Source organism: Tursiops truncatus, chromosome 8 (genome assembly GCF_011762595.2).
Source record: "Tursiops truncatus isolate mTurTru1 chromosome 8, mTurTru1.mat.Y, whole genome shotgun sequence".
NCBI classification, from domain to species: Eukaryota; Metazoa; Chordata; class Mammalia; order Artiodactyla; family Delphinidae; genus Tursiops; species Tursiops truncatus.
This window is the reverse complement of record NC_047041.1, coordinates 100,745,969-100,773,033: the sequence shown is the minus strand read 5'-3', so window position 1 is coordinate 100,773,033 and position 27,065 is coordinate 100,745,969. Positions and strand designations below refer to the sequence as shown.

The window sequence follows — 27,065 nt, the reverse complement described above, 5'->3', positions numbered from 1 at the left end:
GTGGAGGGGCCCCTAGAAAGAGAAGTGACTTCCTCAGCTGGACATAAGTGGCCCAGGAAGGGTTTTGTCACAAGTGGGCCACTCAGTGGATAAGTATCCTGGAAACTCCCCTCCCCAGAGGTAGAGGTTGAGGCAGCGGGAGGGGCAGGGGAAGTGGACAGGAAGGATTGGAGGAGTCCAGGAGGGTGTGTGTGTGGGGGAGGGGAGCACCCTTTTGGAGAGGTGGCGAGGGACTCTGTGTGTGGCATGTCTTACTCTGGAGCACCTTTGAGCCTCTGGGTGCGTTGTCTGTGTGCGTATGGGTGACCCTGTTTTTGGAGGGTGAGCTGGAGGGAGCCGTCCGTGTGTACGTTGGCTGTTCATTCATTACCTGTGACCAAACATGTATGTGTGTGTGCATGTATTGCCTCCGTGAGCATGTGTACACGCTCGGCTGAGTGTGAGTTCGTGTGCCAGTGCCTATGAGCACATGTATGCATGTATGTATCTGAGCTTATGTGTGCGTGCGTGCACACTGATGCCTGTATGGGCACGTGGGTGTCTCCATACCCGAGCCCGTCCACATCCTAGCGTGCACGTGTGTTCCGAGGCGTGCGTGCAGAGGTGGCGGTGTCCACATCTCTGCGCCCTGGACCAGCGAGCATTCCTGGGGTTCGTCCAGGTGGGGGGGAGGTAGGAGGTGGGAGAGAGCGGCCTCTTCTGCTAGCCTCAGTCCTGTTCAATTATTCAGCAGGTCCCCTTCTCCGGAGGGGGCGGGAGGGGAGCGCGCGCCAGGGCGCGGGGGAGAGGCGGGGCTCGCGCAGAGGAGAGGCGAGCCCCGAGCGGGCTAGCCGGGAGCCGCGCGGCGGAGCTGCCCAGCGCCGCCCGCTGATCGGGAGCCGCCCGGGTCCCTCCGCCCTGCCCCCTCCTTCTCCCGCGCTCCTCCTCCCCTCGCCTCCCCTCGCCTCCCCTCTCCACTCCGCTCCTTTCCTCCCTCCTCTCTCCCTCCCTCTCCCTTCCAGCCCTCTCAGCCTCTGCAGCAACACTCCGCTGCCTCCATCTCTCCGCCGGAATCTAGCAGGCTCGCGCCTTTCCTCTGCTCAGCCCCGCTCCCCTCCTCTCCTCTCCCCTCCTCTCCTCTCCCCTCCTCTTCTCTCCCTTCATTCCCCCCTCACCCGGATTTGCTTCCCTTCTCTCTTCTCCCGCCCCCCCTCCCCCGGCCCCTCCCTCCTTTCCCCTGTCTCCGTCGGGCGGCAGCGGCAGCGGCAGCGGCCCTAGCCTCCGTCGGTCTCCCGCTTCTCTCCTCCAGTCCCCCTCCTCCCCGGCTCGGTTTTTCTGCAGGATTTCCCCCGCTCTCCCCTCCCTGCTTGGCCCCCGCGCCTCCCCTACCTCTCCACCCGGCACCATGCCCCCTCCCCCGGGCGCTCCCCCGGGTTTCTGACGGCTCTCTGCGCCGCTCCGACCCCGCCGGGATGCGGGGAGACCCTTAGCTCCTCGCGATGGACCCAGGCGTCCTGGACCTTGGCGTTGCCACTCTGCGGACCCCGGATTTCCCGGCGGTATCCAGTTGATTTCGTTGGCTCGGGACCGAGGCTTGGGCTCTGGTTTTCCTTCTCTTCACCCCTACCCCCCTCCCGGGGCTCGGAGCCGGAGGGGGGCTTCGCGGGGCTACGCAGCCCCGCGTCCCTGCCCCCGGCCATGGGACTGTGAGGCGGCCGCCCCCGGGCCGAAATGCCCCCCGGGGGGAGCAGGCCGGGGGGGTGCCCGCGCCGCCCCCCCGCCCTGGCTGGGCCCGTGCCGCCGCCGCCACCTCTGCTGCCGCTACTGCTGCTGCTGCTGCTTGGGGCAGCCGAGGGGGCCCGGGTCTCCTCCAGCCTCAGCACCACCCACCACGTCCACCACTTCCACAGCAAGCACGGCACCGTGCCGATCGCCATCAACCGCATGCCCTTCCTCACCCGCGGCGGGCACGGTAAGTGGCGCTGCCGATACCGGCCGGCCGGCTGGCTCCCGGGGCCTCCCGTGTGCGCGGCCCTGGCCCCCGCGGGCCGCACCCCAGCCCGTGAGGGCCGAGGCCCGGCCCCTCGGCCCTGCGGGCCCGCATCCCCTCACCTACCATCTTCGGTTCCCAGCATCTCAGCCCCACCCTCGCCTCTCCATCACAATCCCCCCACCCCGTCCCTTTATCATCCTCATCTCTTCATCACTTTCATTCCTCGCCTCACCTTTACCTCCGAATCCCTATCTCTGGTTTGTTATCACCCTCCTGTTTAGGTCCCCTCACCACCTCCCCATCTGTCCTTTCATCCTCTCTGCCCAGCTCTCCCTTCCGTTTCTCTTGTCTTCACCTCCTCCATCCCTGCCCCTTATCATTTCTCCACCTGGCTTAGCTCCACCTCTGCCTCACCGTCGCCTTCCCACTGCTGGTCCAGCATCTCTGTACCCATTATTTTCTTATCTTTGTCCCCCACCAACCTCTCACCTCTGTCCCACCTATCATCTCTGGCTCAGACGTGTTCCATCTCTGCCTCTTTCACCTCTTCATATCTGTCTCTATTTTACTTCTGTTCCTCCAGCAACTGTCCCGTCTTTGTCCTGTCTTTCCCCTGTTACTGTCCTTCCACCACATCCAAGCAGTCACCTCACTCCACTGTCCCATTATTCTCCCAGCCTCATGCCCTGAATCTCCGGCTTCTCCTCTCCACACCTCTTCATTTCTGCCCTACCTCCACCCCTGATCCTCAGCATCTCCCACCTCCCACTGTTTGAATTTCTGTTCCCCTATCCCAGCCTCCCCATCACCTCCAGAGTCAGTCCTCTATCACTTTACACTGACTATCACCTCTTATCTCAGCGCCCCCTCCCATAACCTTCCATCTCAAAACCTACTTCCTCTTCCCTCTCAGACTCCATCACCTTCCATTTCTGACCTCTATCACTTCTGGTTTCTGCCCTTTGTGGGTTTGCTGGCCCTCCCAGCCCAGTCCCTTCATCACCTCATACCTTAGACCTCTAAGATTCTCTGGATGCCATCTCTTCCCATCTCTGTACCTGCCACCTTCCATCTCTGTCTTCCGTATTATGTGTACCTCCATCACTTCCCGTTATTGCATCCCCATAACTTCCAATCTCTGCCCTCCCCACTACCTCCCATGTGTGTCCCTCTTCACGTTTTATTCCATGTCAGACTCCATCACTTCCCATCTCAGTCTCTCCTTCACATTTCATCTCAAATCTCCTGTTACCTACCATCCCAGAGACCCCCATCACCTCCCATTTTAGTTCACTTCCCTTCTCTGTACTCCACATCACCTCCCATCTCTGTACCTTGCTATCACTTTCCATAGGGTACCACCGTTTCTGTACCTCTCTCACCTACCATATGGTGCAACTCATCACCTCCCATCTCTGTACCTCCATCACTTCCCATCCATATACTTCATCACCTTTCATCTTCGGTCCCCATCTCATCCCTCCAACACTCACCGTTTCTGTACCTCCATTACTTCCCATCCCTATATCCTCATCACCTCCTATACCTGTCCTCCCATCACTTCCCATCTCTGAACCCCTATCACCTCCCATCTTCGCACTCTGACATCTCCATGCTTCCATCACCTTTTATCTTGACTCCCATCACTGTGCCTTCACCAGTTCTCACTCTGTACCTTGTTGCCTCTAATTTCTGTATTCCCATCACTTCCATTTCTATTCATCCATCCCCTCTCATATTTTTTTACTCCATTTTTGTTCTGCCCGCATCTTTCATGCCTGTATCTTCACTTCCCATCTATGCCCTCATGGCCTTCTATTTCTGCACTCATCTCTGCCTCCCCATCATTGTTCTACATCTGTCCATCCTTGCTTCCCAATCTTTGTTCCCCCATATCATTTTCAGTCCTTCCACCCCTTTTCTACTCTCCTTCCCCCTTTTTTCCTAGTTCACCTTTATCTTCTTCATGTCTCTACTTTCTCTTCATCCAGTTCCCAGGAGCGGCCTCTTCCAACACTCTCCTTCATTCCTTTCCTCTCCCTTGCCCAGCAGAGTGTCCCTGGCTAGCCCCTGTCCCAGCTGGGGTCCTCTCTGTGCAATGCTCTCTAGGCTCCTTGCTCCACTTCCCCCCACACACCTTGCACCTGACTTTAACTCCCCTTTTCTCCCTGCGAGCAATCTGGCCCTGTTTGCCTTTCACCGTCCCCTTCATCATCCCTTCTGACTCCCTTGAGGCTCAGTCCCCAGAGACACCCAGATAGGACATGGTCTTTCTGGGCAATGAGGAGAGGCATGAAGGGACAAGAGAAGAAAGGCTATTGGGGGAAATCATGGTGGGGGGAAGAGGAGAGGAGGTGAAAGGGGAAAGGAAAGGAGAGAGGGGCTGGCCCAGGGGAGCTGAGCAGATTGGAAGGAGGGACCTGGGAGCCAAAGTGCCAGAAGAAGGCTCCGTGAAGGAGTTGGAGTCGGGATGCAAAGAGCTGGGGGAGAGGGAGAGAAAATGGAGGAAAGAGCTTGTGGGGGGGGTGTTGGGGGAACCTATGGAATGTTGGTGCTGGGATGGCCTCAGAGACTCCCTTGCTGTGCAGAGGAGACAAACAGCCCCAAGAGGGCCGATGGCTGCCGAGGACCACGTGGAAGCAGAGGAGGTGGAGGGTGCTGCAGGGCCGTGATGGAAGGTGGTGGGGAGACCGAGTGGAGGAGCCCGAGAACGGTCAGGCAGTGAAGAGGAAGGAAGAGGGTCAAAGGACGGATAGAAGAGGAGGGAGGAGGCCAGCTGTCATGGCTGAACCTCACCTGGGCGCACCTCAGATGTGGGGGGAGGCGACAGGATGGGCTTCTGCTGGGACCCCATGCTTGGGTAGAGGAAGAGGCCAGCTTGGGAGACCTTTGTAGGCCAGGGGAGACCCTTCCTTTCTGTGCCAGCATCTTCCTGGCTGCACCCAGTGTGAGAAGCCTCTCTTTCCTGCACCTGCGTCTCCACTTCCCGACTCTTTGCGTTCTTCCTGCATTCCTCCTTGCCTTCCTTCCCTCCTCTCCTCACTCTTTCCTGCCTTTCCCTTTCCACCCTCAACCCCACCCGTTACATAATATCCCTACTGACCTGCCGGACACTCACTGACACTCCTGCACCTGATGTCAGTCTGAGCTTGGGAGGACCAGTACACCCGGGTCCTAAAAATGGCCTGAGGGGGAGACACTCTCCTGATCCTTGACCCTGATTCTAGTTTCAGAGCCCTTTACGAGCCTTGCAGCCCCTGACCTTCATTTCTTGTACCCTCTGAGGCCAGGAATAGAGGGGTCAATCCCGGTTCGGTTCTGAGTCAGGAGTTCCCACGGGTTCTGGATTCATCACTCCAGCTTCTAAAGGGGGCTGGCATTTCATTTGATTTGCTGGATATGGGTGTGTTCACTTGGATTTCTGACTGGATGTCTTATGGCCAAGAACAGGCTTAAGAATTGAGGGGCTATTGTTCTGGGATCAAGAGCGACCTGAGCCCAGGGCTCTGGACCTGGAGAGATAACCCCGCGGACTGTGAGGGTCTGTATTCAGAGAGCTGGCGTGGGCTGTGGGCACCCAGGACTGCGGCTTTCCTGGATGGTACAAGACGTTTTATCCTCTCATGATTCGAGATCCACCAGAAGGTTTTTGTCATGGCTTCTGATGCGGCAGGGACAGGCAGACAGAGGGTCTGCACGTGTAGTTTGAACCACAGGGGCAGCACTGCATGGGTGGTTTTTCACATGGGATGATTATGTTGTTTGGGTCTGGGTAAGCTAACCATTATTAATGGTTGGTTGGGGTTTTTCTTTTTTTTTCTAGAATGCAGGTGTGTGGGAATTGTACAGAAGATTCTTGATCATTTAGTGTTCTATTGGATCAGTGAATTTCTGGGTCCAGGAGGCATTGAGGGGACTATGTTGGGTGTGGGCAGAAGGTTCCAGGCCAGGGCCTTTGGGTGGTGGCCACTTGGGCCTGGGGCATTTTGTGTCTGGCCAGAGGCTGTCTTGCCTTGGGCTTCAGGGCTGCTCCCCACCCTTCCACACTGCAATGTTGTGTACTTTGAAGCTCACTAGCGTTTTCCTGGGGAGGTCAAAAACAATGGGTCTGGACCACCCTAGGGCAACATAATGGGCCTTGGCTTTGGCCCCTTTCTTCTCTGGAGCCCTCTCCGGAACCTTTCAGAGGCTCTAGCTGTGGTTCGGTGTCCTGGGCTCCATGTGCCTTCGCCCCCCGACCCAGGACGCCCGGTGGCCAGGGCAGAGGACGGCTTGCGGAGTGAGAGGCGGGAGGCGCCTACGCCTACGCAGCGCGGCGGGGAGGGACGGGGAGGGACCAGGCGGAGTCCCGCCCCTCCGCCCGCGTTCATCCCAGCCCGAGCCCTGTGCGCCCGGGCTGGAGCGGGGTGCCGGGGAGAGAAATGTCTCCCCAGGGTAATTAGTGCCTCCCCAGTCCGATAAACCATTCATCCTTCACCTCTTCGGCCCAACAAGTGTCTCTCCACCCGATCCCCCCACCGTGTAATAAACGCCCTTAGGCTTTAACAGGCCAGCCCCCCCGGAAAAAACTGGCGGCAGTGGGAGAGCAGCTGTGTAATAAATCCCGAGGGAGGCCCGGCCGAGCAGGGCCCTGGCTGGGGACTGGGGGAGGCTGGGGCGGGGGTGTGCGGCCCGTGCGCCATGGGCCTCGGGGGCGGGGACCCGTGCGCCTGTCCCGTCCTGCGCAGTGCCAGCCAGCCGCTGCCCTCGCCGCCTGCCAGGGCCCGTCATTGTGCGCTTACCGCCGTGTTTCCCGGCTGTCTCCTGTCTGGGGTCTGCCTCTCCACACTGGGTCTTTGTGCGCAGCTGGCTGCGTCGTGGCCTGTGTGTGGGTGCGGGGTCTGCGGGGTTGGAGCACCCGCCCCGTCTCTGATCCCTCCGGCCTCACTGCCCTATGGGGCATTGGGCGTGCTCGCTCCGCGCGCCCTCTCCGGGCTCAGCCTGATGTGCTGTCTGGGTTCCTGGGGTGGGAAAGTGAGGAGAAGGGGCCTCCTTTCCCCTAGACCTGGGAGATTTGGGAGGCTCCAGGTAGATGGAGTTTCTTTCGCTGGTCTGAGGGATCGAGAAACCCAGTAAGCCCCTCCTGCGTCTGACTGGGAGGCGCTGGAGCCCAGGGGGTGAGAGGCAGCAGCCTCAGGTCTGGGAAGCAGGGAGGGGTGTATGTGGAGGAGGGTCAGCATCTTAGCGCCCCTGGCCCTCCTCACCCCCCAAATTTTGTACATGCAGCTTGTGAGTGAGTGGAGGGGGAAGGGAGGACCCTGGCTATTACGGTTACCATGGAAACAGCCGATTTTCCAGAGTGCTGCAGTGTTGGGAGTGGAGAGACCGTTGCTGACTGAGGCCTACCCTGCTCCTAGCCTTCGGGCCCTGCCCTGTCCAGGCAGTGACCTGCTGGAGGCGGGTGTGTGGCTCACTGCCCCAGTCCAGCTCTCCACCCTGATCCTGGGACCCCATCCTGAGAGTTCAGATCTCACCACTGAGCCTCCGGGGCCCTCAGGTAGGAAGCATCCCTCAGTTTGGAGGGGCAGAGCCGAGCTCCCTCTAGCTTCTGCGCGGGGACTTTCCCTGCAATGTGCTGTGGCAAGATGTCAGTTAATTGACATCAAGGTGGTTCTTTCCCACCTGCCTTGCCCCCCCGGGAGTCACCTCTCCCCTCTAGCCTTGCCTGGGGAGACCGAGGGCCCTGATGACAAGCGCTCTGGGTGACAGCTCCTGCCCCCCCAGCCCCAGCCCCCTGCTGGCCTCGCTGCCTCTCTGCGACCCAGGCAACAGCCTTCCCTTCTCAGCTCCTCCTGGGCCGGCAGATGGTGCCTCCCTCCAAGGCACTCAGGAGTCCCCTCTCCTTCGGGGGCCTAGGAGCTTCCTGGGATAGAGACCCCTGATCCCCGATTGCCCAAACTACAGTGGGGTTCCCAGTCCCTGAGGTGAGAGACCCCAAGGTGCCTGAGAGGCCTGGCCTTAGTGTTACCAGCTTGGCTGCCATCTTGGCAGAGCGCTTTGGCTCCAGGGAAGTACCCCAGGCCTTCCCTGACCCGGACTTCCCATCCCACCCAGAGCTCTCCCACCCCCAAGGCCTTGCTTTTCTCCCAGCCTGCTCCAGGCTTGTGCCCTCACGCCCCATCTGCCTCTCTCCTTCTCTCTGGATAAGTCCTCCCCTGAACCCCTCTACCCGCAAGAAGTGCTTTGAGAGGAGTTGTTAGTGGCTAATTATTTAATTAAGCATTTTATGAGTCTCATCTGCTCCATTTATGTTCTAAAGAATGCAAGATTGTTGTCTTTCCTTCTCTGAAGGCCCCAGAGTACTAGTCCTCTAGGCCTCCCAGACAAAGCTCCCTTCCCGGAAACTGGGCGACCGGCCCTGACTCCTGCCTCCACCCTGGCCATCAGTCTGCCCCCACCCCCAGGGAGCCCAGGCAGCCGCAGGAGGGAACAAGGCGACTAATAGGGTTTATTTTGGGGCTGAGATCGTTAGGGACCTCACACCCGCCCCGGCAGCAGCCGGATGGCAAAGAGGAGACAGAGGGGGAGAGAGGGTGGGATGGGAGAGGGTAGGGAGAGGGATCTCTTCATCATCTCTGGCTCCCACTCTCCCGCCTTCTCTCACCTACACCCCTCTCTGTCCCTCTCTGTCCATCTGTCTCTCTGCCTCCTTCCTCCTCTGGCTGTCAATCTCTACCCCCCCACCCCCTTGTCTGTCTCTTCTTTTCTGGGCAGGGCTCCAGGACCCCCCCTCCCCCCCACCCCGTTTTGGCACCCAGGCAGCCCCCTAGCTGGGAGTAGAAGCAGGGAGTCCGGGCAAAGTGGGACCAGGATTTGCAGGGGCTTGGGAGGGGGTGGGGAGCAGGCGCTGGAGCGGGGCCAGCCTGCAGGCTGTGAGTCAGAGCGAACAGCCCCTGCTCTTCCGGCCGCCATCGCCTGGGGCTGCTTTTGCCTTGGTGCCTGCTCAGCTCAGGCCCCACACAAGTACATACCTCGAACCTGTCACCTCTGCCAGCCCTGGGAGCAGCCGAATGGCTCAGGCCCAGGCCCCTTGGGTCCTGCCCGTCCCTGGCGATCTTCTCTGTCCCCTTGCAGCCAGCCTCTCTCCGGGCTCTCTCTCTCTGTGTGTCACTCTCTCTATTACCTCTCTGTTTTGCTGTAATTAAAGCTAGAATTCTTGATGAGGCGGCTACATCTGTCTGCGCGCTTGCACGGGCTCCCACCCAGGCACCCGCCTGTCAACTGTTCCCTAGGAGGGCAGGGCCTGGTGGCCGCTGTGGGTATCACAGTTGAAGCCCCCGTACCCTAAACCTGGTGTCCCAGTGCTCTGGTCACAGCCCCAAGGACCTGCTAATCTCGCCCTCCTGACCTCGTATCTCTGTCTCCCTTTCCTTCTCTCTGCAGCCGGGACCACATACATCTTTGGGAAGGGGGGAGCGCTCATCACCTACACATGGCCTCCCAACGACCGGCCGAGCACGAGGATGGACCGCCTGGCCGTGGGCTTCAGCACGCACCAGCGGAGCGCCGTGCTGGTGCGGGTGGACAGCGCCTCCGGCCTCGGGGACTACCTGCAGCTGCACATCGTAAGGACGCGGGGCTGGCACCCCCGACCCCCCAGCCTTCTGCCCCGAATCCACTCAGTCCTCTCTTGCCATGGGACCAGCACCTCGCATCTTTCCCTCCCGTGGAGCCCTCAGAACCTCTGTTCCCTGAGTGCTGGGGTTTCCAGTCTGTGGTTCCGCACCTGAGACCCATTCTCCTCCCGGTTGTTCACTGAGGCCCCCAGAGCCACCTCCGCTCACCTGAAGCTCCCCAGCTCCCCACCCTGAGACCTCAGGGGCTTCCTTGAGCCTTCCCGGCCATTCTCCTGCAGACTGTGGGAACATCCCCACCTTGTGACTGCCCTGGGCTGCTGCCTGCTCACTCCTGCACCGCCTATGCCTCCCACTGTGTCCTGCACCTTTTCCTGTCCCCTCCTTCGGGCCTCCCTGCCCTTGATTACTGTTCCCATGACCTTTGCCCTCCCAGCCGCCCCCTTACCCGGCCTCCCTTACAGCCCTTCTGGCCATAGCCCTGCTCATTCCTCCCTGACCTCGGCCCTACCCCACATCTCTGCTCTGGCCTCCGGTCCCGCTCAGCTCTGCTTTTCTCTGCCCAGCTCCCCTCCTCGCCCTCTGCTGCGCCCCACTGCCTCCCTCTAGGCCCCCCGCCATGCCTGTGGCTCCTCTTTTCACAGTTTCCATCCTAACTCTGGTCTTCGGGCGGCCCCTTTTCTTCCCCCTCTCTGCTCTGGCCCCACACACTTCCCTGTGGCCTCAAGCCTTGCTCCATTTCATTTGTGCTCTTAGCCTCTCCCCTGCCCCCGGCCCACTGTCTTAACCCTTGGGCCTCTGACCTCAGTCTCCATTTTCCACCTATGCAGCCGCTTACGGCCCCCTCCCTTCCCTGCCCGCATCCCACATGGTGACCCTGGCCAGGACCCCGAGCTGGGAGGGTCGAACAGGCTGGCCAGGCTCTGTGTGCTGGAAGGGTCTGAGTGGGGGGCCCTGAGCTTTCAGGGGAGCGAGGGAGCCAGGGGAGAAGGCTCGTTTGGGCTCTGGCCCCTCCTTACATGACAGCTTTGCAGGGTCCCCAGCCTGCACACCCCTTCCCCGACACGAGGGAGGGAAGGAAGGAGGTCTGAGGAGAGATGGACCGTGGACAGAGCGGAGCTGGAGTAGAAGTGGCAGCTGATGGACACCGGGCCTGGGAGGCCGGGCAGGGAAACGAGGGGGAAAGGAAAGCAGAGTAAGGAGTAGCCTGGGGAGAAGGCCTGCAAGTTCTGTGCGTGTGAGCGTCTCCACCTGCGTGAGAGGCAGTGCGGACGGTGACTGTATGTGACAGTGTGGGCCCCGTGCACGTTGATCGTGTCAGGAGTGCTGGGGGGCGGCGCCGTGGGGGACAGTCTCGTGGCCTCTGATCGGGTGTGTCGCTGTATATTTGTATTTCTTGGCAGTGTGGCGTTTGCTGCTGTTTCAGTCTCCTGACTCTGCGTGGCAGGTGTGACTGTGTTTCCGGGTCCCTCTCTGTGAGTGAGGGCTGCTGCTCTCTCATCACATAGTCCTGAGAGGTGGTGTGTGGCTTTGGAGCAGATGCCTGGGTTTGAGTCCCAGCTCTGCCGCGTCCTTGCTCTGCCCTAGTGCATCACCTTGTGTCTCCGAGCCTCAGTGTCCTCATCTGTGTAATGGCATGATAAGCGGACAGAGATGCTCGCAGGTTTAATAAGCGAGACCATGTATATAAAGCACTGAGGACACTCCTTGCCCAGCCCGTAGGAAGCACTGTGTCCACTAATGTCCTGAGCACCTGTGAGCATCCGCCTGGGTGAGCAGATCTGTGGGTGCACTGTGTCCGCCTCATTTGACAACTTCTGTTGATATGCCTGAAGGTTTAGGGGACAGGGTTCCCCAGTGCTGAGGAGAAGGGGCAGGGGGATCAGGGTGCAGGGAGAAGGAGTCTCCTTTGCTCTCCCAGCAGTTGCCCACAGCCCTCGCCTGGTGCCGGGTTATGGAGGAACGAGGGTTATGGAGGAACGAGGGTTATGGAGGAACGAGGCCTGGTGCCTGGTGCTGTAGCCGGCGGGGCGGGGCGGGGCGGGGCGGGGCTGCCCCTGGGATGAGGAGCCTGGCGAGGGTCGGGGGCCCTGGAGGAAGCGTGGGAGCCATGAGAGAGGTCAGCTCTGAGGGGAGAGCTGGGCACCCGACTGGCTGAAGCCCCCTGGGGCAGCCCCCAAGCTCCCTTCTCCCCTGGTGACATATCAGCTCCCACCGCCGCGTCATTAGCAGCTCTCAGAGAGTGGGGAGGCGGCAGCAAAATGAGAGAAAAGCAATTTGACGTTTCTAATAAAGCGTCGCTCCACTTTGCCAAATTAATTTTGACTCCCATAATTATTTGCTGTAGGAGCGGCCTCGTTCTCCCACCGCCGCCTAATGAGGTAATTGGGGAATTAGGAATTAATGACTTTAAAAGAAGTGACAACTGACTTCACGTGGGGAGCAGCTCTGGGAGCTGCCTCTCCCCTGGAGTGCACGGCTCTGGGCTCTGGGCTCGGCTGCCTCCTAGGAAACGCAGGTGTCCTGCCTTCCAGCCGCCCTGGACAGCCCTCTGCCATCCCGGCTCCCAGACCACTTCTGCTCCTTGACCGTTGTCACCACCCAGCTGAGCCTCGTGGGGAGAAACCCTCAGAGGCACCCAAGGGGCTGGTGCTGTTCTATGACTGACAGTAGTACTGAGGTCTGTTCCTCTCACGTGGGGAGCAGAGACCACCCCTTCTCCCTGGATGTCGTCAGTCTGTGGGTGGTGGATGAGTGCGGCTTGCTAGTACCCTTTGTTAGGCAAGCTCGGCCTCAGTTTCCCTGCTTTGCTGCATCTGAGGGACGCTGCACGTGTATGACTCTGTGTGTGTGTGTGTGTGAGTGTGTATGACTCGTGTGTGTGTGTGTGTGTGTGAGTGTGTGTGTATGACTCTGTGTGTGTGTGCGCGTGTGTCTTTCCCAGGTTCTAGGAGGGGGAGAACTGGACCCACAGTGGGGAAGGGATAGGGTGTGGATCTTCAAGTGGGCCACGGCTGCACGTCCTGCCCCCCCAGCTCTCTCTGCAAAACCCCAATCCCTGCCCCGTCTGTGAGTCACCCCATCCCCACACCCAGGGCCACCAAGTCTCTCAGCCGTGTTGGATGCTGGAGGTGGCAACTAAATGCTTCCTCATGCCCAGGCCGGACTGCAACAGTCTTTCAGGAAGACTCCAGGAGTGTAGTGTCTTCCGTGCTGATCTGGTCCCCGTGACTGTGTGAGCCTGCGCGAGTGTCTGTCCTGTGTGGGAGGAGGGGTGCAGGAACTCAGGAGGCCGAGTTCGGGGGTGCTGCTGGGTAGTACAGGGAATGGAATAAGGGCTCAGGTTTAGGGCCGAGTGGGCCTTCCACTGGCTTCTTTAGACGTCTTTGGTCTTGAAGGAAGGTTGGCCTCAGTAGCCTCTCAGATCACCCCCACCTCCAGCACCCTGAGTCAGTGTCTCCCGAGACTGGCAGGCAAAGCGGGAGGGAGCACTTGGCTTTGGAGTCAGGCCAACTGGGGTTCAAATCTGGGGGTCCGTCCTTATGAGTTGTGAGATTGGGGGAGGTTACTTAGCCTCCCTGAGCCTCAGTTTCCCCCTCAGTAGAATGGGATGCTGTCTATTCCTCAGAGGGTTGCTGTGGGGATGAAGACAGCATGTGTGTACAGTACCCACAGAGGACCTGGCACCATTTAGGGGTTCAGTGAGGCTCTCCCTCTCACCCTGGCACCATGGACAGAACTCTTCCTGGGCTGGATCCTGGGTGGCCTCTGAGGGTTCCCTATGCAGGTCCGCTCTGGAGCCTGGGCCTGGGAGAGGTTGCTCAGACTGACTCTTTGCTCCCCTTCTCCAGGCCTCAGTCCCTGTCTTTCCTCTTCCTGTCCCTTCCCAGCTGCTGGCCCTATCCTCTACCATTACACCCCCAAGCTAACCTTCCCTTAATAAGCCCAACATGGTTTGTCTTCTTGATCTCTTTCTATACCTGACTCCCTCCAAAACACACAGTCCAGACCCTGCGCCTGTGCCCCCTTGACTGCAAAGGGGCTGCCCCCGCACTCAGGCCTGACCTCCATGGGCTGACACCTGCCAATGCCCTGGTGCCAGAGCCCTCAGGGACTCGCCCAGTGCAGAACATGCAGGGGAGGTGAGGGTTGAGCTTGGAGGTGTGAGGAGTGGGGAGGCCAGACCCTCCTCAGGCACAGGGCTGGCTTCTGTGGATTTCTCTGTTGGCTGTGCCTTGGTGAAGCCTCCACCTTCTGTGGTCCCACTGGTCCTGGGTTCCTCTTGGTCGTCCCTGTCTGGGGCCTGGAGGCTCAGTGGCCCTTGCATGGAGGAGGTGCCCTGTGAACATTTTGATTGAACCAAAAAGCAACAGGCAGGTGTGGTCAGTGGAAGTGCTCCAGGCCCATGCTGTGCACCCCACGGCTTCCCCAACCTCTCTGAGCCTCAGTTACTCCCTTGCTTGCATATGAGGCAGGGAGGGGACAAGCCTGCCCACCTCCTTGGGCAGGTGAAAAGGTCCAGTAAAGACGCGGCTGGGAGGTGTGTTGTAAAGCTGTTAAATGCTGCCGAGCTGGACCGGTGGTGTTCACAGGTGGAGTTCTAGAAGGAGTGAACGGTCTCTCCCTCCGGATCCCTGACCTCTACCTCCCTGTCCCCAGGACCAGGGCACCGTGGGGGTGATCTTTAACGTGGGCACGGACGACATTACCATCGACGAGCCCAACGCCATCGTGAGCGACGGCAAATACCACGTGGTGCGCTTCACTCGAAGCGGCGGCAATGCCACCTTGCAGGTGGACAGCTGGCCGGTCAACGAGCGGTACCCGGCAGGTAGGCGGCGCGGGGCGCAGGGGAGGTGCGGGGCAGGGCGGGCGGGGCGGCCTCTGATAGGAGAGCTGCCTGCACCGGGGGCGGGGTTAAGTGGCGAGGCTTTCGGCTGCGGGAAAGGCGTGGCTTGTAGGGGCGGGACGATGGCGGGGCAGGGCTAAAGGGAAAAGTTGGGATTTGTAGGGTGGGGGCGAGACTGTGGGAGTGGGTCAGCTAGGAGGAAGGCGGCACTGCTGAACAGGGAAGGATGCAAGGTCAGGGTCCAGTTTGTGGATGGGGGAGGAGAGGAGGGAAGGAAGGTAGAAGTAGGGAGAGTCTGTCGTAATTGAGGGAAGGATGAGTTGAGAAAAGAGGGACAGGCGGAAATGGGGAGGCAGATGCAGAAACCAAAGAGAGAAGATCCAGAAGTAACCCAAAACGGATCTTGGCAAGGAGGCAGGACTGTTCCCAAGGATAGAACCAAGGCAAGAACCCAGGTCTTTACAAAGAGCAAGTCAAAGGTTCATATTAGGTGATCTCGATAAAGGAAGAGAAGTAACCATGGAGACCCAGAGAAAAGGAACCCCAGGGTCTCAAGAAGTAAGGGACATGGTGAAAAGGAGAGAGCGACAAGTGACAACGAGAGCAAAAAATAGGTCAAGTGCCTTCAACAAACCTTCATCGACAACCTACTAGTATCAGGTCCTGTGCCGCGCCCTGAGGACACAGCATACAGCCCCTGCTTGCAGGGAGCTCGCGGTCTTGGGGCTGGGGGAGCACGGGGATGCAAAGAGACCCAGTTCAACAGTGTGACAGCTGTGGTGGCCGAGGACAAACCAAGGTCTGAGGAGCACAGGGGAGGGACAGAAATGAGGACCTGAAAGAAATGAGGAGGCAGAGACTCTGCAAGAATCTGAGGGAGGCAGAGAAAGAGCCTCAGAGTGAGAGGAAACCAGAGGAGGAGCAAGGGAGCGAGATGGAAATAGTCACCCAGACAGAAGCGGAGACGGAGGCAGCTCCCAGAGGGGTGCAGGGAGATATATGGAGCCGCTGTCGTGCAGACCCAGCCAGCGAGAGAGGAGGTGGCCAGAGCCTTGGGAGGGAGAGGAAGAGAGCCCCAGTGCGGGAGATGAAGAGGGAGGGGAAGTGGAGGTACTGCAGAAGAACCGCAGAAACACAGAGATGTGGAGATACAGGCTGAGCAGCACTGCAGAGTCACACGCGCGGGTGCCGACTGAGAAGCAGCCCCTGAGAAGCAGAGAGAGCGTCTTCGGGCTCAGCCCCTCTCCTGGCAGAAGTGATGCCCAGAGAAGCTGCCCCGTGCTGGCTGAGAGAGCCGTGGGCAGAAGGACAGTGAGAGGTTCAAGTGCACAGACCCTCATGGACCCGCTTACATGCTAGGATGAAAACGCCAGTGTGGGCTCACGGCTCACAGCCGTGTAGGCTTGTACCCAGACGCTTTCAGGCAGGCCCTGGAAATAGAGAGAACCACACGGGCCCCTAGGAAACTCAGAGGCTGACAAACACACAGGCCAGCCCCAGACACACAGACAACTGCAGATATTCATACGGTCAGACAGACACAAGGTAAAAAAGAGCCCTACAGTGGGATGCCAGCTTACACCAGGGCCTGGGCACGTGTAGGGCAACTCAGGCACACAAACGCTCCCATGCTGAGTCCCACAGATGCGCAGACACTGACAGGCCAGGCTCTGCGGGCATCAGACTTCGCTCTGTCTTAGACACACACACCAGGGCCACCTTTGTAGCAGTGAAGACACCAGCCTACACTGGACAAGGCTGGACTTGGGGAGCATGAAGGCTTTACCATATCAAGCCAGAGCTCCTCCCCTTGGAGCCCCGTAGGCTGGATGTGAGGTTAGAGGAGTCACGCCTTCTCTCCTCTCCTCAGGGACCCCTGGCTGGGGTGCGGAAGGCCACTGGGTGCCCCCTTACCTGCCAAGCAGAGCACCCTGAGGGCCTGGTGGCTGCCTGTGTGCCCTGTGACAGCAGATCCCTTACGAAAGCCGAGAGTCACCCTGAGCAACAGCAGTGTGCGTGGCCCAGACTCAGGGAGCTCAGAGACACAGCCCAGGGACTCCGAGTCAGCAGGACCAGGCTTTAAATCCTGGGTCTCCGACTGACAAGCTGTGTGACCTTGGACAAGTCATTTAGCTCCTCTGGATCTCAGTTTCTACCTGTGAAAGTTGGGGATAATATCTACCTCATAGCCGTACTGTGAGAGTTCCGTGAGATAACCTAAGGAGAGTGCTAGAATGGCGTGGCGTAGCAGAGGTGCTCAGAGGTGCTGTGTAAACGGAGCTTTTGTTAGAATTGTTATGTGTGCGGGTGAGACACACATACATTCTTCCCGTCTTCTCAGGACCCACACGCAAATACATGCCACACACAGACACACAGACGCACCCACAACTATCCCAGTGCAGGTAGGTCCCTGAACGCCTCCTGCCCTCCTGCCTCTCTGCCTCTGTCTGTGTGTGCCCTCTCCCTCCCTTCCCCCATCTGACACTCTTCTGGCTACTATACTTCTCCTCCAGTGTCTTCTAGGGCCCCTCTCAGCCCCATCCCCAGGGCTGTGCTACCTCTAACAGAACACAGGACACTGCTGGTCACTTGCCAGTCTCTCCTGCTTGGCTGGGGCTCCCGGTGGTCAAGGACCAGACGTTCATCTTTGCATCTCCAGTACCCAGCACCAGGAACAGAACAGGCACTCAAGAAATGTTTGTTGAGTGACTAAACAAATGGATGATCCATTTTTGTCTGAAACACAAGTGACCTGAATCTGTGGATTCAGAACCTGTGGAATCTGTGGGAAGGCAGGGTCTCATTGCCTCGTAAGCACCTAGGGAGGCCCCATCCATGCTCGTGTGAATACACCATGGGCTCATTAACGGGATGTGTACGCAGGCAGGCCCAGGCCCAGGCCCAGGTCTCATTGGGCAGGTAGTACAGCTGTGCAGTGGGAGATGAGAGGGAAAATGCCCCCGGCATGAATGTTACTGAAGATCGTGTAGGTGGTTTCAGTGGGTAGAGTGGCCAGATTTCCAAAGGAACTCATTTCCATTTCCACGGCTGCAGTTTGGGATCACCCACAGCCTTGGGGAAGAGCTCACAGGACACACAGACACAGACAGACAGACACACGCACACACACACACACACACATCCTCCTTCCTCCCTGTGAGTGGAGAGAAGAGCAGGTGTGTATCCAGATGGGCAACCAGGGTTGAGAGGAGGAGTGGAGGTTAGGAATCGTGGGGGGAGGAACCTGAAGGAGGAAGGCTCAAGTGGGAGCTGGACTGGGCTCCCCAGGGCTGGAAGGAGAGGGGACCTGAGCGGACAGGAGTCTGAGGGTCTTGGAATGAAGCTGAGAGAGAGGGGAAGAGAGCAAGGTGCCGCCAGGCAGAGGAGGGCTGGGGCGCCTGTAGGGTGGACCAGGGGTGGAAGAGGTGAGATGCAAAGGGTGGGCGAGGCGGCTGGGTGACATCCAGCTGCCACAAGCAGGCACCTGTGCCCAGGGTGAGAAGCCGGAAGTGCCTGCAGTGAGAGCAGCGGGGGGCTTGGGGGGATTCAGGTGGAAGCTGGTGGTGGGGTGGGGTGGGGTGGGAGGTGAGGGGAAGCTGGGGGTTGAGCACAGAAGGTAAAGGGAGCCGAGGGGGCTTCGAGAAGTGGTTGAAATCTCACTGTTAAATGCGTGTGCTGGGCCACCCCTTAAATGCCGCATAAACCCCCCGCTTAACCCATCCCTCCCACTTCTAAACAGCCCTCTAAACGCAGTAACCCGCCGGCCACCGAGGCCTCCCCACCCCCAACTTAAACCCGCTAAATGCCCCTCCCCGCCCCTCTGCCCCGCTCTGGGATGGGGAAGGAAGTGGGCAGACAGGGAGAGCACAGACAAACCTGTTTAACCTCTGACCTTTGACCTTCCAGCTGCCTTTTCTTCCTTTCCCCTTTCCTTTTCTTCTTTGTCCCTCTCTTTTTCTTTGGGTCACTCCCGCCCCCAGGGTGGGGCTGGCTCTGCATGGGAGCCTAGGGAGGGGGACCGGAGGGAGGACGAGGGACCCGCGTTTCTTCTCCCGCCTTGGGTGGACCTGGCCCCCTCTCCGTTGAATGTCGCTGCTTACTCTGAGTCTCCTGAGAAATGCATAATTACTTTTCTAATTTCGCCGCCTGAGAAACCTACTGTCTTTCTAAACTTTTCCAAGGAAACTTTGATAACGAGCGCCTGGCGATTGCTAGACAGAGAATCCCCTACCGGCTTGGTCGAGTAGTAGATGAATGGCTGCTCGACAAAGGTAATTAACCAGAATTAATTAATTAATTAATTAATTAACTTTAAAAACACTATCTTAAAGGTGCAGAGCTCTCTCTTTCCCCATCCGTGCCTTCCCCATCGCCCACCCCCTAGTAAAAGGACAATTGTCCGGCCAGGTTGTTCCCTTCCTCTCTGTTGTCCAGGGTCCCTGTCTTTTAGAGTGGTGGTTTGGGCAGGGGAGGGGCTTTTCCTAGAAGACGGAGAGTCCTTGGTCTCTTTCTAAACCTGGGAAGGGACTAGGGTCATAGGGGAGATCCTGGAACCCCTCCAGGAAAGCAGGCTGGAGTGCGGGTTGGGAGGGAGCTGCCCTGTTGGCTCAGAGGTTTTGTCAAGGGCCACCTGAGGGCCACAGCACACTGAGAAGCAGGAAGGCTTTGGGAAGCAGCAAGTGCTGGTCCTAGGATCCAAAGGCGGGTAGGAAGGGTCCACCAGGGTCATCTGAGGAGCAAAGGGAAGAGTGGGGGGCTCAGATCCTACTGGAAAGACTGCCACCCTGAGAGAGTGTCTGTGGGACTGCCATCTCTGGAACGGGCCCACCTTGGTCCGGAAGGTCTCCTAGAAGCAGTGGAGGTTGCAGGGAGACTAGGAGATGGGGAAGAGGTGGCCATCCCATGGGGATTCCTGTGCCTGCTGAGCCGATGAGGAAGACAGAACAGGCTGGCTAAGCGGCCATATGTGTGAGGCGCTGCTGGGTGTGAGGGAGAAGGCCACTTGTCACCAAGGGAAGTTGGGGCCAAGGGCAAAGCCATCCCATTCCCTTTGGAGAGGGGGCGAGCTCTGTACCTCTAAGGCTAAACTCTAGGGGGGAAGTAGAACTGTTAAACCTCCACCTAACCAGCTGATAACTGTGCTTTTAAATGTCCACTGGGGCCTGCCCCAACTAAAACCCCCAATGTCACTTCCAGCCCCCAACGTGGCCAGCGGGGACTAAACATGCTGATAACCAGATGTGATAAATCCATAACAGGACAAAAAGTTAAAGGGACTAACAGACATCGCTAAAACCTACAGCCCCCAGCCACACTGGGCTGCTCTCTCCAGCGGGGCGAACTTTAACCCTTTGAGGAGTTCATGGTGGGTGGGGCCCCAGAGGCCTAGTTGGCTCACCTGTGTAGCTTCCTCTCCATTACCCACCTCCTTCTCCCGGAATCAGAGAGGCCAAGGGAGCAGCTTGGGCTGAAGCTGGGACAACTTGTGACCCCAAGGGTAGGGAGAGCCGGACAGGCCCGGTAGGGGGGTGGGGGTGGAGGGACTTGTGGTCCAGATGAGGGAAGAGCTCCTGCCGGCGGTTTGGAAGCCCAGGCATCCTTTACTAGCTGCAGGGTCACATCTTCTCTTTAGGCCTCTGCTTCCTCTTCTAGAAAGTGAAGGGTTGGCCACATACTCTAGCATTTCCCAGAGTGTGGCTGGAGGAGCTCACTTGCTGCATGGCCTTGCTCAAGGCTTCCCCTTCCCGAGCCCCAGTTCCCTCCTCGGGGAGACAGGGCTGGTGATCCCGGCTCAGCCTGCCTCACACCGGGTGCTGTGAGGATGAGATGAAATGAGGAGCAGGAAAGTATTTGAGAACAAAAGCTGGGCATTCTTGGAGGGACTGCTTTACTGTCGGCACCTGGCGTGTGGTAGGTTCTCAATAAATATTTATTGAGTGAATCCAGTTCCAAAACATGTCCTGTGAAGCGTAAGTCCCATGAGATGCTTCACGATAAAGAGATTTGTGGTTATAAAAAAGAGAGAGAGAAAGAGAGAGAGATTTGTGGTGAAATGAGCTTGAGAAGTCTGAATCCTGTTTCTTCCTCTTGGAGATGCATATGGACATGGATTTTAATAAAGGCTCTGAGAGGTCCTGTGAGAGACAAACCCCTTGTGTAATTGTGAAATGTTTGTTTTCCAAACTCATTTGACCACTGTGAACCTTCTCCCCTTCGTTTTTCTCATAATTCTCATATGCGAGAATAAACTCTGGACACAGTGCTCCTCAAGGGCCTCTCTGGGTCTGGTGTCCAGCTGCCACTCACTAGTTCTCCGCTTCTGTGGGCTCCGGCTCCCCCATCTGTAAGATGGTGACCCTGCTCCAGGCCTGAGGGAGGTGCTGGGCGGAGGGAGAGCTGGAGGAGGTACAGAGGTTGAGCAGAGGGGCCGAGCAGACACACCCCTGGCTGATCATTGACCAGAGGCCAGACAGATGGTTGGGTGCCCCAGAGGCCTGGGTGTCCCAGGGAACCTGTGTTGCCAGCGAGGGTGTGGGTTTCACAAGTTGGACCGTCCTCAGCCCAGGTTTGGGGGGCAGGGCTTACAGGCACGTAACTCTAAACCAGATCTTTAACAAAGCACTAACCAGAGGCTAACAAGGGCTAAGCCAGGTCTTAAACACCCCCAGCACCAGCAGCTGAAGGTCCAGGGGAGCAGGGGGCAACTTAGTAGTTCCTCTGACCCTCTCCCCCCAAAAATAAGCAACATCAAAACCAAAGTTAAATCTAAACTTAAACACAATAAATATCTTTTCTAAAAACCAAACCAAAGCAACAAACTCAGAGGGTTAAACTGACCCCCAGATCCATTAAAACCAAACAGAACAGCCAAACCCCACCCAGGTGGGCATTCTGAGGTGTAACTGCTAAGTAAAGAGTGAGGTTGGAGCTGGAGTGGGGTTTTTTTGGCTGTCAGCGAGCGAAGCAAGGTCCCTTTAACATTTTCCATCTCTGCGCTTGCACATCCTGGCGGGGAAGGAAGGTCTCTGCTCTCCAGGGCCTGATCCCCAGGCAGTGGCTGGGCCTTGGAGGGGAGGAGGAGAGAGGGGGGCCTGGCCAGAGGTCAGAGGGCCTGGTGGTGGCTGGGAGGGTGGCGTGAGGTCCGCGGCTGCTCCCAGCCTCACTCACGCTGGCGCTCCTCCCATGCGCTGTCCACCCCTCGGTCTCATCTCCATCCCTGCCCTGACATGCACGGACCATGTGGCCTGGCAGTCGCTGTTCTGTCTCTGCCTTTTTGTCTCCTCTACCTGCTGCTTCCGAGGGTTCTGTGGCTTGGGGCTGGACACTGGGTGTGGGAAGTTTGGGGAAGCACAGAGGGAAGATGGGGGGTCAAATTGAGGGAAGGGAAAGAAGGGGAGCGATGCCCCTGGAGCAGGAGAGGAGGGGGGATGGGAAGGCCAGAGGCATGAGCATGGTGGGGAGAGTGGGGAGCTGGGCCCCCTTTCCCAGCCCAAGTGTGTCCTGGAGAGCCTTCCTGTCCAGGGTCCCTACCTGGCTGGGCTGGGCTAGTGGCTGACAAGGACTTTCCTTTTGGTGTCTGCCCCTTCCTCCTTTCTCCCTCCCCACCCCACCCCCACTTGCTGGTTTCCACCTCCACCCCTCCTTCCCTCCCTTGGATCTCCATCCATTCTCCCTATCCTTTTCTGGTCTCCCCACCCCACTGCCTGCCCCCCCCCCCCCGTCTGTCATTCCTGCCCCTTCCCCTCCCCGCCAGGCCGCCAGCTGACCATCTTCAACAGCCAGGCTGCCATCAAGATTGGGGGCCGGGATCAGGGCCGCCCTTTCCAGGGCCAGGTGTCCGGCCTCTACTACAATGGGCTCAAGGTGCTGGCGCTGGCCGCCGAGAGCGACCCCAACGTGCGGACCGAGGGCCACCTGCGCCTGGTGGGGGAGGGGCCGTCCGTGCTGCTCAGTGCGGAGACCACGGCCACCACCCTGCTGGCCGACATGGCTACCACCATCATGGAGACCACCACCACCATGGCCACCACCACCACGCGCCGGGGCCGCTCCCCCACGCTGAGGGACAGCACCACCCAGGTGAGGGCCCCTCCGCTGGTGCACGAGGAACGGGGCTCCAGGTGGGGAATAGGGCTGATGTCTGCATAGCAACTGTGGTGCTCAGGAAGGGTCGGAGGGGACTGTGGTTTAGGTGGGGCTGGCAAGGTCTCCTTTCTTTCTTTTTTTAAAAATATATTTGTTTATTTATTTATTTGGTTGTGCCGGGTCTTAGTTGTGGCAAGCGGGCTCCTTAGTTGTGCCTCGCCAGCTCCTTAGTTGTGGCATGCAAACTCTTAGTTGCGGCATGCATGCGGGATCTACTTTCCCGACCAGGGATCAAACCCGGGGCCCCTGCATTTGGAGCACGGAGTCTTAACCACTGCACCACTAGGGAAGTCCCCAAGGTCTCCTTTCTCAAAGCGATTGTCACCCTGATGGCCAGGGATGTTGTAGATGTGGAGGTGACCACTATTTCTAGGGGGACCATTCCCAGAGTTGAGGGGGAGTTTGGTACCCTAGCTAGACCAGGGAAGACCACCCCACTTATGAGAGAGGAAGTCCGGGCTGGGGATGAGGGGTGGAATGACCCCCTCTGCCTGCCCCATAACGAAGGCGACGCCCAGTGTTGTGTGGGCATCGAGGGAGAGACGGGGGGAGCCAGGATGGCGTCGCTTTGCGCAGGGCACAGAGACGACAGCACTGGAAGGGCTAGTGGCTCACCCAATGGTGGCAGCCCCTCTCCGGAGGCTGATGGAAGCAGGAGCAGCCTCTCCCTGATGGCTGGTGTCCTTGCAGTGAGACTGCCAGCCCGCTGCCTTCACACGTCCTCTCCGTGTGACCTTGAGTAGACGCCGCCGTGTAGCAGGCCTCAGTGTCCTCCATGCCTGTGCCTCAGAGCCGGGGCTGGTACAGACAGTCCCCTGGTGCTTTACCCTCCCTCCCCACTGCCTGCCCCACCTGCTCAGGTGCTCTCCCTGTGTCAGGTTTGAATTTATCTTCTCTTGCACCCAGGGGAGCACCGGAGGGGGCTGTACCTGAGAATGAGGCTCCACTGGGGAAGGACAGGGCTGGCTTTTCCGGTGGCCAAAGCCGATTGAGTATATGTGACTTACCAAGGCAGCCCTGGAGTGCAGCTGAGTTTTCTAGTTGTTGCTGCCGGTCATTGTTGGCCAGCGGGGGGAGGGCTCACACCTGGCACACTGGACCTTGCTCAGTCACCCTGCTCCCTCTGCCCAAGCTACTTCTGGCCCCCATCACACATGGCTGTGGGCCTCTGGGCCTGGAGGGACCTCTGCCCTCCCCAGGTGAAGGAGGTGCTGGGTCAGCCATGGGGATGTGTCTTACCTCCACTGCCAGCCCGCCTTCAGCTTCTGTAAATGAGGGCTGGGTTCTCTGAGCTGCAGTCCCCTTGTCCCTCCCCATCAGTGCTGCAGGGGCCTGGGTCTGGCTGACAGCCTCGTCCAGGCAAGAGAGTCAAGCCTGAGCCCCCTTCCGTTCTGCCTTCAATGCCAAGAAAATCGAGGGGACCTGAATGCCAGGCCTTGCCCTAGGGAGCGGGGAGCCCTGGGAGAAAGGCCTGGCTCTAGCCAAGGTTGGGCACCGGCCATGCCCAGTGCCCAATGGCAAGAAGGGCTGTCCAGTCTCAGTGTGAGGTGATGGGCAGACCATCCAGGTAGAAGAGAATGGTGGGGTTCTAGGGGTCATAGCTGTGCTGGTGGAGCCTGCACAGGGGAGACTGGTGCAGAGGGGCGGAGATGCAGAAGGAAAATTAGTCTTCCAGGTCCCACCTTGCCCTTGGGTGAGGGCTGCAGTGTCCGAAGCTCAGGGGGTGGGGAAGAAGCAAGATGTGACCGTTTCACCCCCTACCCACCCCAGACTCCTCCCATCCTTGGCCTTCAGCCTGGCCCTCTCCCTTCACCCGAAGTCTCTCAGAGTCCGTTCCTGCTTGGATTCTGGGTTTCCCTCCTTGAGTTTCTTCCCTAGCACCCCCTGAGAATCCCTCCCACCCCTTAACACTCACTCTTCTTGGGGATTCTCTTTCTTTGCAAGCAGGAGAGAAAATGCTGACAAAGTCGACTCCTGTTGTCATGGCAACCACAGCCCTAATTATCGTGTGCAGCCCGGTTTCCAGGCTCCGGGAAGGGGGTTGGGAGAGAGATGAAGGTGGTGGGGTGGTGAGGCTGGAGCCAAGAAACCCCCCAGGTCCTGCTCCGTGTCTGCCTGTGCTGGCCTCCAGAGGCCCCTGTGCTTCACCTCCCTGCTGCCCCGGGCCCCCTCGCTCTGGCCCTGCAGTCCCAGTTCCGGGGTCCAGTCTCCCAGCCTTCCCAGAAATAAATGGCACAACGTGTGCTGTTTCATTGATCCCCGGGAGCGCGGGAACCGCCGCAGGGCAGGCGCTGTTCAGTCTACCTTTGCACAAGGGAGGTGGAGGCCCATGGTCACCCAGCGAGCGATGAGAGAGCTGGGGTGTGGACCAGGGTGTGTGTCTCAGCCCAGGGCTCATCCCCTGTGCCTCAAGAGGTGGCTGCGGGGCCTGCTGACCCAGCCTGGAACCCTCTTCTTTCCCCCCACCCTCCTCTCGCCCCCAAGAACACAGATGACCTCCTGGTGGCCTCGGCCGAGTGTCCGAGCGACGACGAGGACCTAGAGGAGTGTGAGCCCAGTACTGGTGAGTGCCTTTCCCCCCTCCCCTGCCCCGGGCCCGCTGCAACACTGATGGGAGGGGGGCGACTGTCCCTGCCACCTGGCCCGAGCCCAAGGGGCCTGCTGCCAGGCCTTAACTTTCCCTGGTAGCTTCCTTTCCCCTCCTACCATTGCCCCAGGTCCCGCAAATGCCCCCTGGCGAGGCAGTTTCTGGCGTTTTGGTGCCCCTCAGAGATAGTGAGGTCCTTAGCTTGGGGTCCTGGGGTTGAGGGCCAAGGGATGCTGGGAGGGAAAGAGGGAGACTTTTCCCTAGAAAGATGAGTAACTGCAGCTCCCATGAGTCCTTAGGGTGTGTGTGTCGGGGGGCGGGGTGTGTGGGGGATGGGGATGGGGAACACAGGCCTAGGAACTACAATTCCCATCGACTCCTGGGTCCAGAACTACAACTCCCATCAGTCCCCGAGGCCTGGTGTTCTTTTGGTCGCTAGAAGAGGAGGTCTCTGCTGGCTCCTGAACCCTCCTCATTCCCAGAGTCAGGGAGGTGGCCAGACACTGCCGGGGCTGCCAGGCCAAGCTGGGGCAGTTACTGCACAGTGTCGGGCAGCGTGCTGGGTAGGAGGTGCCCCAGCCAGACATGATGTCCCCCGGGGAGATTGGGCCTGGGGTCTGGTCCACATTTCTAGTTGGGGAGCTGCTATAGGAGGAGAGCAGAGCTGGGAGGGAAGGCTTACAGGGGGAGGCATTCCAGGGCTCTACTTGATGCTTCCAGCTGGAGAGAAGGGTGCAGCCCCAGAGAGAGAGAGACCAGATTGGCAAGGCAGGGGTGGGCCTTGGGTGCCGACTCAGAAGTGTGGGGTGTGGAACGGCACAGGGGGTGCCTCTGAACAGGTGGGTGGTGGCTGGGAGGAGCTGAGGTCCTGGTGCTTGAGGCTGGCAGTGGGAATGGAAGGAGACTGGATGTGGCCAGATTTCCCAGTGGGAGCGTGTGGGCTTGGTGGTGTCCTGGATGAGCCCCTGGGAGCCTCATCCCTTGCTTGGGTTTCCAGAGACTTCTCTCCGTTACTTTGCAGTGTGTGGCACCTGGGTTGTTGGTACTGGAAGGCTGGAGGTTGGGGCAGGTGCCCACAGGGTTGGGGCGGGGGGTGATGGGGTCAGCTGAGGTGGGCAGTGTGACCTGGGCATATCCTGTGAATCTGGCCTGGGCATGAGCCTAGGGGGTCTGCCAGCCCCAGAAGAGACACTCTGGGGCTGAAGGTGAGGGTGGGCTGCAACCAAGGAAGGAGTGTGAGGAGCCTTGGAGCAGAGGCTCAGGTTCCAGAGACCAAGGGCAGAGAGGTTTCTGGGGCGCAGGCCGCCAGGCCCAGAGGCTGAAGCCTGACTGCTCCGTGTCCCCCCAGTAGGCCAGAGCTGAGGGGGTTGTTCTGGCAGTCCTGGGCCCTGAGGTCCTTGGGGGAGCCTCCAGCTGCTGGGCTGGAAAGGCCTCCTCCGCCACAGCCAGGACCAGTGCTTTCCGGACAGACACCCTCCACTGTGGGGAGTCTCCTCTGCTGGGGGCTCTCCCCTCCGTCTCACTGGATGATCTCGGCTCAGGGATGCACCCTCACACCCCACCGTTGCTTTGGGAGGCCCTGGGAATCTGGCAGCTTCAACACAGCACTCTCCTTGCACCCTGCTTTTCCCCCTACCTAGTTACTGGTGGGGCTTTCCTATAGGTGGACACAGTACCTCAAGCCTAGGCCTGCGGGGAGCACCTGGGACACATGGTCCCCTGAGAGCCCCGGGATGGGACTCTGGGGACAAAAGGCTGTGCGGTCACGAGAAAAGGGCCCGGCTTGGCCCTGCCACATGTGTTTGCACACTCAGGGGTGGGAACTGCCAGGTGACAGGAGGAGCCTCTGCTCTCCCTGGACCCTGCAGAGGGCCATGATGCAGGGACGGGAAGCGC

General features: G+C 59.1%; 1 protein-coding gene across 3 annotated transcripts in view; it reads left to right on the top strand.

The window, feature by feature from the left end:
- NRXN2 (neurexin 2) overlaps positions 1-27,065 on the top strand; it is a 99,680-nt gene that overhangs the window by 60,617 nt on the left and 11,998 nt on the right. The window contains exons 1-6 of one of the 3 annotated variants that reach the window (XM_073809124.1): positions 962-1,951; positions 9,395-9,576; positions 14,245-14,416; positions 18,619-18,708; positions 22,191-22,516; positions 25,067-25,145. In XM_073809124.1, coding sequence (XP_073665225.1) covers positions 1,711-1,951; positions 9,395-9,576; positions 14,245-14,416; positions 18,619-18,708; positions 22,191-22,516; positions 25,067-25,145 — 1,090 coding nt within the window. In that variant the 5' untranslated portion in view covers positions 962-1,710. Of the gene's footprint in view, positions 1-961; positions 1,952-9,394; positions 9,577-14,244; positions 14,417-18,618; positions 18,709-22,190; positions 22,517-25,066; positions 25,146-27,065 lie in introns of those variants that run through there. The other 2 variants (XM_033860949.1, XM_073809125.1) reach the window with 2 other exon arrangements.